General features: G+C 35.9%; 3 protein-coding genes across 7 annotated transcripts; 2 read left to right on the top strand and 1 right to left on the bottom strand.

Annotated features, from left to right (window-relative positions):
• On the top strand, nt 1-6294 carry LOC140974037 (mitochondrial hydrolase YKR070W-like). Of its 4 annotated transcripts, none has more exons than XM_073437244.1 (12): nt 1-173; nt 281-384; nt 761-796; nt 1203-1276; nt 1365-1405; nt 1872-1943; nt 2112-2313; nt 3309-3404; nt 3758-3825; nt 5205-5412; nt 5538-5621; nt 6048-6294. In XM_073437244.1, exons 1-12 carry the CDS (start codon nt 88-90, stop codon nt 6102-6104), a joined length of 1128 nt encoding a protein of 375 aa, XP_073293345.1. In that variant the 5' UTR covers nt 1-87; the 3' UTR covers nt 6105-6294. The 4 variants fall into 4 exon arrangements, with proteins under 4 accessions (XP_073293345.1, XP_073293346.1, XP_073293347.1 ...); XM_073437246.1 differs by having other exon boundaries at nt 88-173; nt 1147-1276; XM_073437245.1 differs by lacking the exon at nt 761-796.
• A 783-nt stretch (nt 6295-7077) lies between these two features.
• LOC140974036 (uncharacterized) lies at nt 7078-10372 on the top strand. 2 transcript variants are annotated; one of them, XM_073437243.1, is made up of 4 exons: nt 7078-7249; nt 7673-7717; nt 8117-8917; nt 9510-10372. In XM_073437243.1, exons 3-4 carry the CDS (start codon nt 8213-8215, stop codon nt 10029-10031), a joined length of 1227 nt encoding a protein of 408 aa, XP_073293344.1. In that variant the 5' UTR covers nt 7078-7249; nt 7673-7717; nt 8117-8212; the 3' UTR covers nt 10032-10372. The 2 variants fall into 2 exon arrangements, with proteins under 2 accessions (XP_073293344.1, XP_073293343.1); XM_073437242.1 differs by having other exon boundaries at nt 7673-8917.
• A 1037-nt stretch (nt 10373-11409) lies between these two features.
• Nucleotides 11410-14592, bottom strand: LOC140974035 (leucine aminopeptidase-like). Its single transcript, XM_073437241.1, has 4 exons — nt 13515-14592; nt 12634-12867; nt 12200-12526; nt 11410-12055 (listed from the first exon to the last, which is right to left on the bottom strand). Exons 1-4 carry the CDS (start codon nt 14496-14498, stop codon nt 11759-11761), a joined length of 1842 nt encoding a protein of 613 aa, XP_073293342.1. The 5' UTR covers nt 14499-14592; the 3' UTR covers nt 11410-11758.
• Between the last annotated feature and the right edge of the window lie 1539 nt (nt 14593-16131).

Genomic DNA, 16131 nt, shown 5'->3' with positions numbered 1-16131 from the left:
GCGTTTTACTTCAACTCCCGGCAAAAGAAACGCGCTTCTTATGTATTCTTGTGGATAGTGAACAAGTCGTTAAAAATAATCCGAAAAATGAGGTTCCGATTCCGGCAACCGGTATCAACGTGTTTCATCCGACCGCCTCGAGCTTCGGCGGCGCTTAATTCAACCTCCACACGGTTAAGTAATCTTTTTCAGACTCCCAAAGAGTGATGGTCGTTATTCACGTGAATGCAACTTATCTAAAATTTGTATTTTCGACTCATTTTGAATTTTTTTTTTTCAGAAATTCATTTGGGATAGCATTTGACATAGATGGAGTCATACTTAGAGGTAAAAATCCGATTGGAAATTCGCCAAGAGCTCTCAAAAGATTGTATGATGATTCCGGTAATTTCATTCCCTGATGAGCAAATTTATTGGTTTCTAGTGTACTGAGAATTGTGTTTGAGTATTCGCGTGCTGAATTGAATTTTTGCACGTCTCAATGGGCATTACTTGGTGAGCTGGCGGTTGGTTTGGCTTTCAATCATTTCTAACTAAGAAATTTTTAAATTTGCATTGTTGTACTTTTCCGAAGTGTGATAGAGAAGAAATATTGGAATTAACCTGATGTGTTATTACTTGAAATTTTATTTGGTTCAAAATGAGCTAGATATTTTAAAATTTTAAAATGTGGTTGTGCATTTGAATTTTATGGGGTTTGATCATGAATGTTGAAGAAAATAAAACTGTCTGATAACCTAGCTTGTTTGACCACTTGCAGGTGCTTTAAAGATCCCTTTTCTGTTTTTGACGAATGGTTTGTACTCATATTCTTCCAGCTGTTTGGACCTGTGGTTATTCGTTCTGCTTTCTTGGAATTGAAAGTAGAGGTTTCTGGTTGTTAAATGAATGTGCATTTGGATAAAGTTTCATTTACTTGATAATATTTTCAAATTTGTATTTACTTTTCCGGTGACATGTGGTTCATATATCTCTACTTATGATAGCATACATTTCCTTTTAGGGAGTATTTTTTTCTGTAATATTTATAAGATTTTTATGCTTAAGGATTTTAGTGCATTATACATTTTCATTGCGTCCAAGCATCCTGAAGTAATTTTTGTTGTAACTTGTAACCAATAATTTCAATGGCATATGTCTTGATAGGCAAAACACTGGTAATAAATCCCTGGAGGAATTAATACATCCATGTATGTCCATAGGTGGTGGTATACCTGAATCCAGAAGAGCTTTGGAGTTGAGTGATCTTTTAGGAGTGAAAATTTTACCTTCTCAGGTATATTTGTAGTACCTTATCAAGTAACCATGTAACATTTGGTCAATATGTTGTGTGAAAGAGTTATGCGCCTTTGTGCTGTGTGTAGGTACTGCTAGGCCACTCACCTTTTAGAAATTTGCTAAACAGGTATTGTATTAATCTGAGATACATGGTTTAACTTTTATTTGAATGCCAACTTCTATTTCTGTCTTTTTTTTTCTTTTTCTGGTTTAACTTTAAATTTTTATGTTGAATCTTTTGACACTATCACGTTCAAACATTTTCATCAGATTTATTTCTCAAAAGCAACACAGGATCTTTCCATTGGCATTAATCTTTTCCTACTTGCTAGATATCTCAAAGGCGAGGACAGTATATCTCTTTACTTTTTTCGTTTTTCTGCATAAGTCAGTCATAGAGTGATTAACTTTCTGCTTATCGTTTTGACAAATGAATACAAAGTCACCAGATTTAACAAGGAAGAGTAGAATTCTCAATTTGTATTTTGTCAATGGATCAATGATTCGAAGATAAACTGAGATAGATTTTAATGTGGCACTTGTTTCAAAGAGAACTGATCAACCATTTAACTGAATCCATAAATTTTTTGTAGATTTGAAAATGAATTCATTGTGGCTACTGGAAAGGGGGAACCTGCTGTAGTGATGTCTGAGTATGGTTTCAAGTAAGTCTGAATCTGTTAATGTGCCCCTTTGCCTAATTTTGAGGTTTCAAGTAAGTCCTAAGTGATAAGCCTTCCCTCCACACCCCCCCCCCCCCCTTCTGTCTCTCTCTCTCTCTCTCTGACTGTTTAAAGCTTTCCTTCTCTCCATTTAGTCATATCTTTGTACAGGAGAGTTGTCTCACTCGATGAGTATGCATCATACTTCGATAACATCGATCCTGTAGCCCAGTACAAGAGGTGGACAACTAAGCATGAATCAGAATGTGCTAGAAACTCCGAGAAGATTGTCTCAAGCAGTTATATGTTGTCCACCAAAGTGAAAGCTGCATTTGTTGTTAGTGATCCAGTTGACTGGGGAAGGGATATTCAGGTTATTTTTTGATTCTTCTAGTGACCAGCAGGAGGTCAGCTTAAACAAAAAATCAAAAAGTGCCGTTTCTTTTTTATTTTTCCTTCCTATTTTCTCTGATTAAGCGACTGATTTTTTTGTTCTTTGTATTGAATATTAATTTTTATTGGATATGCATGCTCAAGAAACTTTATCCAAATACCATGACCTGTAAAGTAGGCTCTGAAACATTGTACCTTTGTAAGAGCTTTCTTTGTCTGATGAAAATTATGTGAAAGTGTCAGAAAGGAAAGGAATGTCAGTGAGTCGCAGAAATTTCAGAAGTTGTTAGTTGAATTGGGTATTAGCTGGTTGGTTGGGGATGTTGGATTTTGCTCAGGCTTGATCTGCATTAGACTAATGCAAGATGGTAGAACAGGTTTAACTGTTGCTGTAAATGCTTGGATGCACTGAAGTTAATTTCTCTTCCGAATTTTAAAATAATCTCTGTTGATACATTTTATCATAAATCTTTTGTCCATTTATGTTGTTTTTGCAATGGTTCATCACCGCTTAAATATGCCCCAAAAAGTTGAAAATGATATTCCCTGTGAATCAAGAAAGTATCCTCCAGGTAACTGGCTTACTTCCCAAGCGATGTCAAATACTGAAGACTTTGAAAAATTGAACGTCCAGAGCCTTTCTATTGCAGCATGGGGAAATTTGTTCCGGTAGGTAGTGAGGAAGGATGATAAAATATTTTGGGTGACTAAGGAATGAAAATGGAAATGTGACTCAGGAAGTCATCTACTCTCCAGGGGGTTAAACTCACTACTTTTGCATGCATATGTTGCATTTAAATTACATTGATATTCATTGTTCACAATAATGCAAACCACCCGTAATTTTGAGATATTGGTAGGGATGAATTCAATTCATAAATGTCTGTGTGTCGTGTTGTCTCTTCTCATGGGATTAATCTGTTGTTCTCATTACAATTACCCAGCATATTTGAAATGAGTAACTGATAAATTTAGGTGCTGTGTGATATTTTGACATCTGGAGGTCTTCCTGGACAGCAGAATGAGCATCAGCCACCTTTATATTTTGCTGCGGATGATCTAGAATACCAGGTTTGTGAATGTTTCTTCACATATTGTATCTTCACATATTGTATTGCAAAATGAAGATAATAAATTTACAGCGAACAACTTAAATGTTTTCATGTTTTTAGGGAATGTCGAGAAATTCAACCTTGATTGTCAGAGTGACTTGAAACACAAATATCTCTTACATAGCTGATCATAATATGTTGTAAAGGTTAATATATTAATCCTATTCAGATTCATGATGGTAGCATCAAGCCTGCACGAGGATGATTTAATTTGTAAACTGTCCTCTGGATCTACACCAGAGCTACTTTGTTGACCTCTCGGAAGGCATCATCTCATTCAGAACATACTGATTTCTTGTCAACTTCTGACAGGCAGCATTTCCTCATGAACGTCTAGGCATGGGTGCATTCAGAATTGCTCTCGAAAATGTCTTCAACAGGTACCTGCAACGGTTGTTCTATTTAAACTTGTGATTAATTGTGAGAGATAACTACGCTAGAGCCATTATTAGAAATGTACTAGGTCTTTCTGTTTCATCTATTCAACCCCACCGCTCTCCCATCTCACTCGGCACTCAGCCATAGACCAAACAACCTAAAAGTGTGGTGATCTACTAAATATAGGATGACTGGTTAGTGAAAGGATTGAGTTCTGTGGTCAATCTCTTCACTTGGAGACACAAATATCTGTTTAATTTCTTGGGAAGGGGTTGGCCTCTCTAATCTAATCTTTTAACTTAGGAAGTTTTTTTCTTTTTCTTTTTTTTTAATAAAGATTGTTTCTCTAATTTCATGGACCTTGAAGTGGGAATATTATTTATGCTCCGCAAATAAAATTTGTTCTAGTATGAAGTAAAACAAAAGGCAGATTAAAAATGAAAAATCTAAGAAAAAGTAACATACCAGGGTGGAACTTCAAACTAGTTTTCAAATTTGAGAACCTTACCAGTATCATTTGCATGAAAAGCATTTTTGTGATCTTCATGGAGGATTATTGTTTGAAATTTTCAATTAAGAAACAGATTCTGTAAAACAAGAGGCAGATTAAAAATGAAAAATCTAAAGAAAAAACAACATGTCTGGGTGGAACTTCAAACTAGTTTTCAAATTTGAGAACCTTATCATTTGCGTGAAAAGCATTTTTGTGATCTTCATGGATGATTATTGTTTGAAATTTTCAGTTAAGAAACAGATTCTGTAAAACAAGAGACAGATTAAAAATGAAAAATCTAAAGAAAAAGCAACATGTCTGAGTGGAACTTCAAACTAGTTTTCAAATTTGAGAACCTTACCAGTATCATTTGCGTGAAAAGCATTTTTGTGATCTCCATGGAGGATTATTGTTTGAAATTTTCAATTAAGAAACAGATTCTGTAAAACAAGAGGCATATTAAAAATGAAAAATCTAAAGAAAAAGCAACATGTCTGGGTGGAACTTCAAGCTAGTTTTCAAATTTAAGAACCTTACCAGTATCATTTGCGTGAAAAGCATTTTTGTGATCTTCATGAAGGATTATTGTTTGAAATTTTCAATTAAGAAACTGATTCTAAGTGTCTCATGGATTTTCATACCTCTACCACTCTTTTTTTAAAGTCACAGTCACAGTCATCAGTCTCTTGAATAAATCTCAGAAAAATTCTTCTTTCCTTCGCTAAAATATAAATAATCTGCTGTGTTAGACATTCCTTGATGGCTGTTATCATAATCTCTGTTGTTGCATAATTCTCAATTTGTTCTGTAAACACATTATAGAGCAGCCAGTTCGAGTTTCTTGTGCAATTTATAGTTTGCTTCATTTTCACTTGCTGTGTTTTGCAGAATTCATGAAAAACCTTTGCAGTATACCTCTTTTGGGAAGCCAAATCCATCGGTTTACAGACATGCAGAAATGATGTTAGGATACCTTCTACAATTTTCGTCTTCTAGTAATGATGTCATGAAAAATGTGGATGTTGGGTCACATTCCTTGAAAACTCTGTATATGATCGGTGACAATCCTTTGGTTGATGTTAAAGGAGCAGTCCAGGTTTGTCTCTCTTGGCATCATTGCTAAAATCGGTTATTTATGTGTGTATCATCTACAACAGTTCTATTATCCTGCATATAACCATTTGTACGTGTAATAGAAGTATCTTTTATATTTTTCCTCAGGCAGGGCATCCGTGGTTTTCGATTTTGACTAGGACAGGCGTTTTTCGGCAGAAAGAGAACCATACCTCGCATCCAGCTGATATGGTATGGTTAATCTTGATTTTGTTTCTTTTTCTTGCCCAGTTCAGTATAGGGTGCGGGTGTTCACGTAGATCAATTAGTCACAAACCCAGCGGTTTGGTCGGTCATATTTGTCATTAGCGCTTTTTAGTTATTCCTACTCAATTCCTAAATAAATTTGTGTCAAGACACAAAAAGATAGATTTCGCCGCAAAATAATTGAGCTCGAAAATTAGAAAGTATGACATAATACACGAGTTTGCATTTTCTCATTGATATAAACGTATATGTCGTGCTCCCGCACACAGCTACCATGTACAACTCGTGCTTGCATTGTACAAATCAAAAGCAACCCAGCCTGAAGTGGACGTGAAATAGTGGGTTGGGTGTTGGCGAGTTTATCGTTCGACATGTGTAGTCGTTTTACTTTGTGCGTGCAAACGGATGCAGGTTGTTGATACCGTAGAAGAGGCAGTGGACTTCATATTGAAAAGGGAGAATGCTTAAACAGCCCAGTTATCTATCTTTCGTAGACGATAGAAGCGTTATTGGTTGCCCCAAAATACCTGTATTAACTCTGTCAGTCATGTTGGTGACCACCTCGTTGCCAAGTTTTGGAGGACTTCGAGATCTAATTGTAACAAACTTATCTCTTTACTCATATATAAAAAAAAACAGAAGAAGAAAAACTGTTAAGTCTTTTGGTCCTCTACATTTCTTTGATTCATTTATTAATTGAATCCAACCTTCTAATGAGCAAAATCACTTGTTGATTTAAGCCAGAACATTAAAAAAAAGTAGTAGTATTTATTATCACAATTCATTATATAAATTCAGAACTGAGAAGCTCTAGCACATAATCTTACAAATAATCGTAAGTTTTGTTTGAATATCCTAGGTTACAATAACAAAAATTTGTATGATATGTACTTGACCTGCATACTATCCGAAAATGTAAATATCTCTCCACAAACACCCACCATTTTTTTAAAAAAATTAACCATTTGGGATTAGAACAAATATAAACAAAAATATTCAAGGAAATATAAAAAATGTATATACAACTTATTGAACGAAAAATAAAAACATCTGTTCAAACACACCGAATTTTTTAAAAAAAAAAAATTGACCATTTGCGAGTAGAACAAAATAACCAAAAAAAATTAATTCACCCAAAAAATTCCATTTTTATGAGTAAGTATGTGCGCGGGCCCACATAAAAAATGTAGTAAAATTATTTTACTAAGTGAAAACTTTTGTACTTCTTCGTAAATAGTGAAATTTTTGGTATATTTGTACTAATCCTAGTTTTTAATTTTTTTAAAAAAATTATTGGTGTTGGTATGGATAAAATTAAAAATTTATGTGTATATTTATTTATTTATTGATAAACTTTTTTGTTTGTTTCCACAGTTTCAGTCCAATAAAAATCTCACATTTCCTATTTTAAATGGACCCAAAAGCCCATTTACAATAACGGAGGCCCCATTGTACTGATTATTGCGCAAGGATCCGGGTCGGGTCAGATGGGTGTTTACTTTGGCCCTCTCCGTTTCTGTTTACTGTGATAGTTTGAAGAAACTTCAAAAATCCCAGGTGTCCCATTTATTTTCTTTCTCCTGAATATTCATTCAATCCGCTTGATTTCTCAGGTAATTCAACCATCATTTTGTTGATTATAATGCTAGATAACATTGAAAATTCTACGCCTTGCCGTTCGATTTTCTTGAATCTCGACAGCATAATGTTATCTGTTATTGGGATTGCGATGATATAAGATTGAAACGTTCTTTCTTTCCATGATTTTCGATCCATTGGTGCTGAAATTTTGCTGAATTTAGTTTGTTGTTTTCGTCGGATCCGAGCATATGATGTGATTTGAGTTTTTAAGTGTGTGTATTGGTGTTGGAGTTGTTTCTTTGCTTCAGAATTTTAATTTTTTTATATGTTCTTCATCCTCAAACATGTATGGATTTTCACTACGTTGTAGTGACTAATTTTGAGGGTAAATGGATTCGCGTTGATCGATATTTTTTTGGGAGTATAATGAATGTGGAATATTGTTTTGTTTGCAGATTTACATCGTTAGTCAGGTGATCTGACAGGGAAGAGGAAGAAAGGCAAGAAGTTAAAATATATGCTTATGAATGACATTTGTTGTTATTTCTTTGAACAATTGTAGCTTTGGAACCTTGAATTGTTAACATTTTAGCATTTAAAGTATACGATCATAACAAGGTGGCGGATTTATATTTCCGTGAATTCATGATCAAATTAACTTTCTTTGCAATAAATTTTGGGATCGAGGATTAATCAAACGCTCTCTTATTGGATGTTTCCTGATCTTTGTTTCAAGTCCTTAATTGGCAGTTGGCATTTTAAAGTTGTTTTTTTGCATGATGAATCCACCTGTTGATGACAATGAGTTAGAACCAGAGAAACTTGAAGAAGAAAAGGTGGCAGGTCCCTTGGTTCACTGTGATCTTTATGATACCGATATAGTTTATAAGATAGCGCAGGAATTGCTTCCTGGATTGGCCTCAGCATGTATTGACAACACAACTGGTGGCCTCTTAAAAAGCCCAGCTTCAGTGGCTGTCGATATAAGAAGAGAAATGGTGGATTATCTTATCCAGCGAAGTGAAAATTACTTGGCCGAGTCTGCCCTAGAAAGTGGTGTGAATGAAGAAATATCTGAAAACCCATACGATATTCTCTCTGATTTGATTGACGATTTTTCAAGTTCTAAAAGGAACTTTTTCAGCAGAGTTTCAGGATGGCTACTGAGTGAACGAAGAGAAGACTGGATAGATGATCTAGTGCAAGAGATGGAAATAAATGGTTTTTGGTTGTTGAATAGGAGAGAATCGGTTGCGCAGACTCTCTTGAAGAATGTTGATTACAAAAACAAATATCACTGTGGAAAGAGCTTTAAATCTGTGGATGATCAAGAAGTGCATAAATTGCAGTGCAGTTTTAGGACTGTGACCTGCACAAATGAAGGGTGCAATTCTAGATTTAGTGCAGCTCAGATAGATCATCATGATTCAACCTGTCCTTTTAAAATACTTCCATGTGAGCAAAACTGCTCTGACAGGATCATGAGGCGTCAGATGGACCGGCATTGTATTACCATATGTCCCATGAAACTTGTGAAATGTCCTTTTTATTCAGTAGGATGCCATTCTACTATTCCTCAATGCACTATCGACCAACATCGATCTGAGGGTCTCTGTTCTCACGTGCTTTACATTCTTCAAGCTCTTCATGGTGAAGGATTAGCAGAGACTTTGAAGGAAAGGGCAGAAGCTGTGGTAAAGGTAAGCTTAAAAAAAGTGTAGCTTATTCATTGACAGGTAAGGACCATGAACATGCTGGAATAATTAGTTCGCTCGTCATTTATTCGTCGTATTGTCTTTACATATTGCCTAATTCTGGTGAGTTCTTAAGTTGTAGTTAATGATATTTGCTGAATGCAGCAAACATTTGCGGAAGCACAATTAAATCTGGTAACGACGACAATCAAAAAATCTAATGTTTGCCATGAGTATTTTTTCTTAAAAGTCGTCAGCGCTGGTTGATTTAGTCTTTTTTCCTTTTTATAATTTATCCTCGGCCCTTATTTTCTGCTATTAGCCCTCTATGTTTTACATGGGTTGGCTTATAGATGGGTTATTATGTGGTAATTTCTTGATATTGCATGAATTATCTTCCCAAAATTTTTATCTTTTCCAGAACGAGATTAAACATAGGATTAAACAAATTTCCAGTAGGAAAATTATTATGATAAGCCTCTTTTCTTCCCTTTTGCCTTTTGGCTAAAGCTTGTAACTCACCAGCTCTGTTCTCGAATTTAATTCACATGGTTTAATTTACTGAAACTCAGTTTTCTTGCTTCCTACCTGATGACAGCTATCATCTCCTGAACAACTAGCATCAGCTCGTGATGCAAGAGCTTTAACCATTTCTGTCAAAGAACTTGATTCAAAGTTCGGGCCTTTAAAAGTTAAATTAAATGCAAATCACTCTGAAGAGTTGACAGATTCAACTGACGAGATGGAGATCCCCAGCTTACATATCCAAAATGATGGGTTAGAGGAGTTCACGAAAAAAGAAGAAAAGCAGATCATGTCACCCTCCAAAGGTAGCGACCATGATGACTCCTGCCATGAGAAGGAGACATCAGTGGACTCACCCGCTAAAGTAAGTGCACAAATTGAGTCAAAACTTAGGCAAGAAAACTTGAATGAGTCGCCCTGTCAAAGAAAAGAGGATGTACACTCACCAACCGAAGTTGAAGAGCAGATGAGGAAATCATCCATAGCTGCAGTGGTTGATCCAGATACAGAGGAACATGCTACATTACAAATCAAGAAAGAAGAGCTCTCAGAATCAATTCATGAGAGGGAAAAGCATAACGAGTCAGCTAACTAGAACGAAGGGTTTGATTAAATGACTTTATCCCAAAGAATTTTTTGGTTTGTCTGATAGAAAAGTTGTGTTCAAGTATGAGAAAAGGGTATAATTCTTCTGTTTTCTTTTTTTTTATTGCTCGGTTCGACCTTCTATTTAAATTCCTGAATGATTTGCATCAGGAAAACGACCGCAGCTCGAACATGCATGTCTCCTTATTTGGCTTGTGGACTTGGGCTTAACGCTTGCAGGTTCAGTTTTCAGTTTTTCGTTGTCACCTATTTAATGAGAGAAATTCATTGGTACATTCAAACTACCTTATTATATCATGTCTAATTTCCATGTTCCTTGTTATGATGTTATTGTATTGCATCGTTCATTGGTTACTCCTTAAACGAGAATAATGAAAATCGTATATAAATGATTCATGATATATGAGACGAAGCAAAATTATAAAGGAACTTGATCATGCTAGAAACTTCGAAAAAAATAATCCAGTTTACATGCCATGAAACAATGTCAAGCAGCATAACATCGAACTCCTTGTATCGATAGTATAGTATGGATTTGAATCTGACAAGTTAGAGGGTTTCCTGTTCTGAAGTTCCAAAATGTTGGTTCTTACCTAGTTCATTCATATGTTGCATCAAGTGTGGCTTATGAATCTTTAACAAAACCAACATGCCCGGAGATTAAATTGGTGTTTAGTTTTATTTTTCATAGTTGATAAATATTTTGAGAAAACCATATTGTAGATTGCCAAAGTATATTTAAATTTATTTTCAAACGATACGGTTTTTAGATCAAGTAAAAACCAATGGACTCCTTAGTTTCAATTTCATCGAAAGAACCCACTTATTTAGAAATTCAATCAGGTTAATCAATAACTCAGTTTTTTTATTTTTTTGTAAAAAAATCAGTTAAATCGTTTGTTCGGATAGGTTTCCTTTTATATATACACACACATACATAATTTAAAATGAATCCACTCATTTTTTTAAGATAAAATTCGAATTTCTTAAAAAAAATTAATTAAAAAACTCTAGAAAAAGAGAATAGGAAGAAAATAGACATTATATAACAGAGATTGAACTTCAAAAACTAAACTTGGAGTTGTATCGATTATTACGCAAAAACTCCGATGAGACCGTTTCTCATATTAATTTTGGTGACGAATCTTCAACCTGACCCAAATCATGAAAATTATTATTTTTCATATCAAAAATATTATTTTCACGGTAGATAAAGATCGAGTCGATCTGATTTACGAATATAGACTCATTTGACTATCTCAAGACCTACTCTTATTATATGTAGGAAAGTTTAGTTAAGGATGATCCAACACATATAATCGAGAATGCAAAAATATTTTTCTGTTTTCTCAAACACCATAGAAATATTTCCATTCGTTCTCATAACATTTTCTTTCAACCATTTTAAAATAACAGACATACAACCTACATGTTACAAAGCAGCCAACCAACATTGTATTTTAAGCAATAAGTTCTTAAAATCTACATCACGCTTAAAATGCATTCACGTGCAACGCGGGTATTTCTTATCAGTATACTTAAATGTATCACAACTCTAAGTGGATGATGGATCAGAATAGTTAACCTGTAACCCACCCACCTACATGTTGACATTAAGCATTGAGACTATATCCCAAAGATAAGAGCTTGCAAGAGTCATCCAAAACATTAGTGGTCAGAGTAAGGTGCTCAGCCTAGACAAATACACCAACCTTTTTACATGTGTTTGGCCAAAATTGCCTCCACAACACCCTGAGCTATGGGGTGATAACAAGCACATGCTTCTGAGAACACCCTCTTCGCAAATATCTTCTCTTCTTCTTTTCCAGGACCTTGGACGAGTGCGGTATACAGTGGCCGCAGATACTTCATCCTTCCAACTTCTTTAAGTGTTTTCTCGGCCTCGCCGTAGTAATTACTGCACCTAGACAAAATGGCAAGCTGGAGAAATGCTACCTTGACCTCGTAATCTTTCGATTCAGAGAGCCTGTACCGTGCATCCAAAGCCGACACCTGTATTACAAGCAACATCATAAAGTTACATCAGTTTTACAATAATACATCTGATTATTTGGATCAAGTTCAAGAGCATCGTGTCTACCTAACTATTGGCTCCTAGTAACAAGCTAAACATTTTAAGGAGTTAGGCTATAGTACCTGTGAAGCTTCTACGGATTTCGGTAAATTTTCGAGGTAAAGCTCCCATTCTTGTCCACCCCAATCAGCAACTTCATCTTCATTTGGTATCCTACCTAACTTAAACTCATTAGCCAGAAACACAATCTTTTTGTAGATGTCGGAAGCAGGCTCCATTGCATCTGGAGGTATGCCAGTGCCCTCAGTCCATACTTTTAAATCAATATGATCTTCTATACCAGGAATGTTCACTTTGAGGAAATCAAGAAACATATCGGTGTCGATAGATTGGAACTTGAAGGTTGCGATATACTTTTTCAAGAACTCATCAAAAGCAGGCCTTCCAATCTATACATATTAGACAAAAAGAACATCGGTTTAAGTCCTTTTTGAAGTTATATCCATATAGATTAATATAATATCAAAAAGACAGGACCACAAGTAAATAAGCGTACTTGTCTCTCAATGCGCCACAGAAACTGGAATCCTTTCTCATAGGGAACTCGAGAATATACATTATCAGGGTCCACTCCTTCCTGATTAGTTTTCAGTTTTGTGAATTCCATGTTGTCCTTAAACCTGTCCATTTCCTCAACAAGCCCTCTCCATCCAATCCCAATATTCAGAACAGCCCTCTCCTTTCCTTGCACAGCCTCAACTATTCGCCGATCTGCATATGTTGTGAAACCCTACAATCTCCAAACATAACAAAGGATGAGAGAACAAGCAAAATGAACCTAATCTTCATTCAATCAGAATAGCTCAAAAGAGAGTTTGTACAACTTTACCAATTTTCTCTCATGGAAAAGCTGTGTCGGAAAGTTATACAGAAACCAATTGCATGAATATTACGTGACTATCTTTTCAAGGAACTATCTCAAAACCATACAGACAAATAAATCCAGGGTATGAGATGCAGGTGAAAGCAGACTTTGAAATTTTTTTTGATAGGAAACAAAGACTTTGAAATTAATAACATATAACAAGTTAACTTGTCTCATACTCATAAAAGACTTCCAGAAAGAAGGAAATTTTCCATAAAAGTGGAGAAAAACCAAACCACTTACCATAATCGGCCCATAAGATGATCAGAATAAAAGATGACTAATTAACAAACTTGACAGGTGGTTAATTTACTGCCATTTAGAAAATTAGCCAAACGTCAAAGCTAACAAAATCTTTATACAATGCAACATGGCATTACTAAATCTTTTCACAAAAATGCAATAGCGACATATGTCTTCTAAATAACTGCATACATGATTCACGAACAGGCATGAACCAACACAATAGACTAATAAAACCAACATTGATGTAATTTAAACAAGTTTTCCACCTCATTCAACCAAAAGTGATCATTAGACTTGTTGGTAATCAAATTCCCAGTCCAGCTATGAGCAAGCTCATGAGCCACAACTTGGGCGCCCGTAGCATCACCTTTAATCACGGTGGGAGTCAAAAACACCATCCTTGGATTCTCCATACCTCCATAGGGAAAACTAGGAGGCAAAACCAACAAATCAAACCTCTCCCATTCATAAGGCCCAAACAATCCCTCTCCTACCTTAATCATCTCCTCTGTGCCAGCAAATTCCCTCGCTGCCGAATCCAAAACACCCGGGACAGATTCAGAATACACCCTAGTCCTCGGTCCCATCTCCCGAAAACCCAACTCTCCAACTGCAAATGCAAACAGGTAAGGGGGCACTGACTGCTCCATCACAAACTCTTCGACGATCCTCCCATCCCCACACCATATTGAATCATCACACACTCCCAGACACTCCCCCGCAATCGGGTTCCTCCTGTCGACATGCTTCGCAGCCATCACAGCCGACAAATAATGGGGGATGTTCAGTTTCGCGGAATATCTGATCCGGGCAGCCGGCGTATCTTGGCAGGGGAAAATGGATCTGGCGTGAATGGACTGGCATTGGGTGTAGACAAAAGGAAAGGCCTTGTTAAACGTCTGTGGAGGGGAAAGCCACTGAAGAGCCGTGGAGGAAGGAGACGTTTTCGAGATGACCAAGAATTGGGAGTGGTTTCCAAGCGTCACAATCAACGATTGCCCCAAAACGGTGTCGGGCGATGCAGGGTGGACGGAGAACGGGAGTGCTGCGAGGGTTTGGGGATCAAGAACGGCGGAGATGGAGAGGGAACGTGTGTCTAGAGCGAAGGGGCCGGAGTGAGTGGCGGAAAGGGCAAAGAGAGCGGAGGAGACGATGGTGGAAGAAGGGAAGTCGAAGTAGAAGGAGAGTGAGATGTGGGTCGTCAGTGGGTGAGTTGAGTCTGTGTAAGAGTGTGGATCTATGGGGGCCATCTTTCTTGGTGGGTGAGCAGGTCCGGAGGAGGAGGAGCGGCGGCGGAGAGAGATTCGTTGGAAAGAAAGGAGAAATGGAGGGTGGAAGAGTGAGTCAGCAATTCCACACAAAATAGGGTTTTAAAATAAATTTGGAGGGAGAGGAATAAAGTCACTGAATTTAATATCTAATTTCTTTTAAAAGGAAAGATATAATATTAAACTAAATCTGAAACGGTTATATCATAAATAAAAAAAGCGATGGAGAAATCCGGCTTTCAATCTAACATTCCGATTGTAGATTAACCAGATTAATCGAAATTTAGAAATAATTGCATCAAAACCAAAATTTGAAAAGCCAGTGGACTAAAAAAATAAGTTACTGAAAAAGAGAAAACACAATTTTTTTGTTTGAAATACTGTCTTGATCTTGAAATTATATTGAAATCGATTATTACAATGTATTTTTAAATAGTTATGTAATTAAGCATTTCAAAATAAAATATTGTATTTACTATCAAACAATGCAAATATATATAATGTGGTACATCTAATCAAATATTTATTTAATACAATAAAGAGGACTTGGTGAAGACTTGTCAGTTATTCGATTATACCATTGGAAGTAGTTTTCGTCAACTTGCATCGATCGCCAGTGTCGTACCCCTTTAGCAACATACCTCAACTTACTATTCCACAACTCAATTGAATTTTTATGATCATCTATCCAATTGGTGTTTCAATGACTTATTCTCGTGATATTATGTATATCATCATTGTCGACAGCAGACACTGGAATTGATTGTCGTCTTCGGAATTGTCGCATCACCCGATTAGGACGATACATCTCCACGATATCAAAGCAAATAAGTGGACAAACACATCGTCATATTTTGTTGTCGTATGAAACAATAATCGTCTTTACATTTATGTCATTCTTCTGGTAAACGATCCAATTAAATTGTAACAAATAGAAATGTTCAAATTAAAAATTCATTTAATCAAAACAAAAATAATCTTCATTTAATCACTATTGAATATTAAAATTCTATAATACCTCATTATAATAATACGATCTAGAGAATCCCTTATAATTTTTACAGCATGTGTTGGCGAATGTGTGTAATTAAATCCAATTTTCCACCTACAATTTAACAAAAACAATTATATATCAAAAAATTATAAGAGATATATTTGATATTACCACAATAATTTTTAAATATTACCGTGCACCATATGGAGAAACTGGAATAATAGCATATGGATCAATGGGAGGTACAACTAATGTTAACCCATCTCGGTCGGGGTTAACACATTTAATCCTGCTCCATGCCCATATCTGCTTATAATAATAATAATAGATCAACAAAATTAAAAAAAACATTGTGTTAAATAATCACATTACATTAATTATACCTGCATGATATATAAAGGTCCAGCCATTGTAGTCTTCTCTATACGTGACGCGTTACACAACTCACGGTACAGAAATGCTAAAACTGCATTACCCCAACTATAAGACTCCACGTTATCAATATCCCGTAGCAGTTGCAAAAATATTAGTCTAGCAGACCCTCATTGATAGTCAGGGAGCATTATTCTTCCAATAATCATTAACGCTATACAAGAGGTATATTTCACAACATCTACTTCT

The sequence above is a fragment of the Primulina huaijiensis genome, chromosome 3 (assembly GCF_012295235.1).
Source record: "Primulina huaijiensis isolate GDHJ02 chromosome 3, ASM1229523v2, whole genome shotgun sequence".
NCBI classification, from domain to species: domain Eukaryota; kingdom Viridiplantae; phylum Streptophyta; class Magnoliopsida; order Lamiales; family Gesneriaceae; genus Primulina; species Primulina huaijiensis.
Note: the sequence above shows the minus strand (reverse complement) of the source record. Positions and strands in the feature narration are given on the sequence as shown.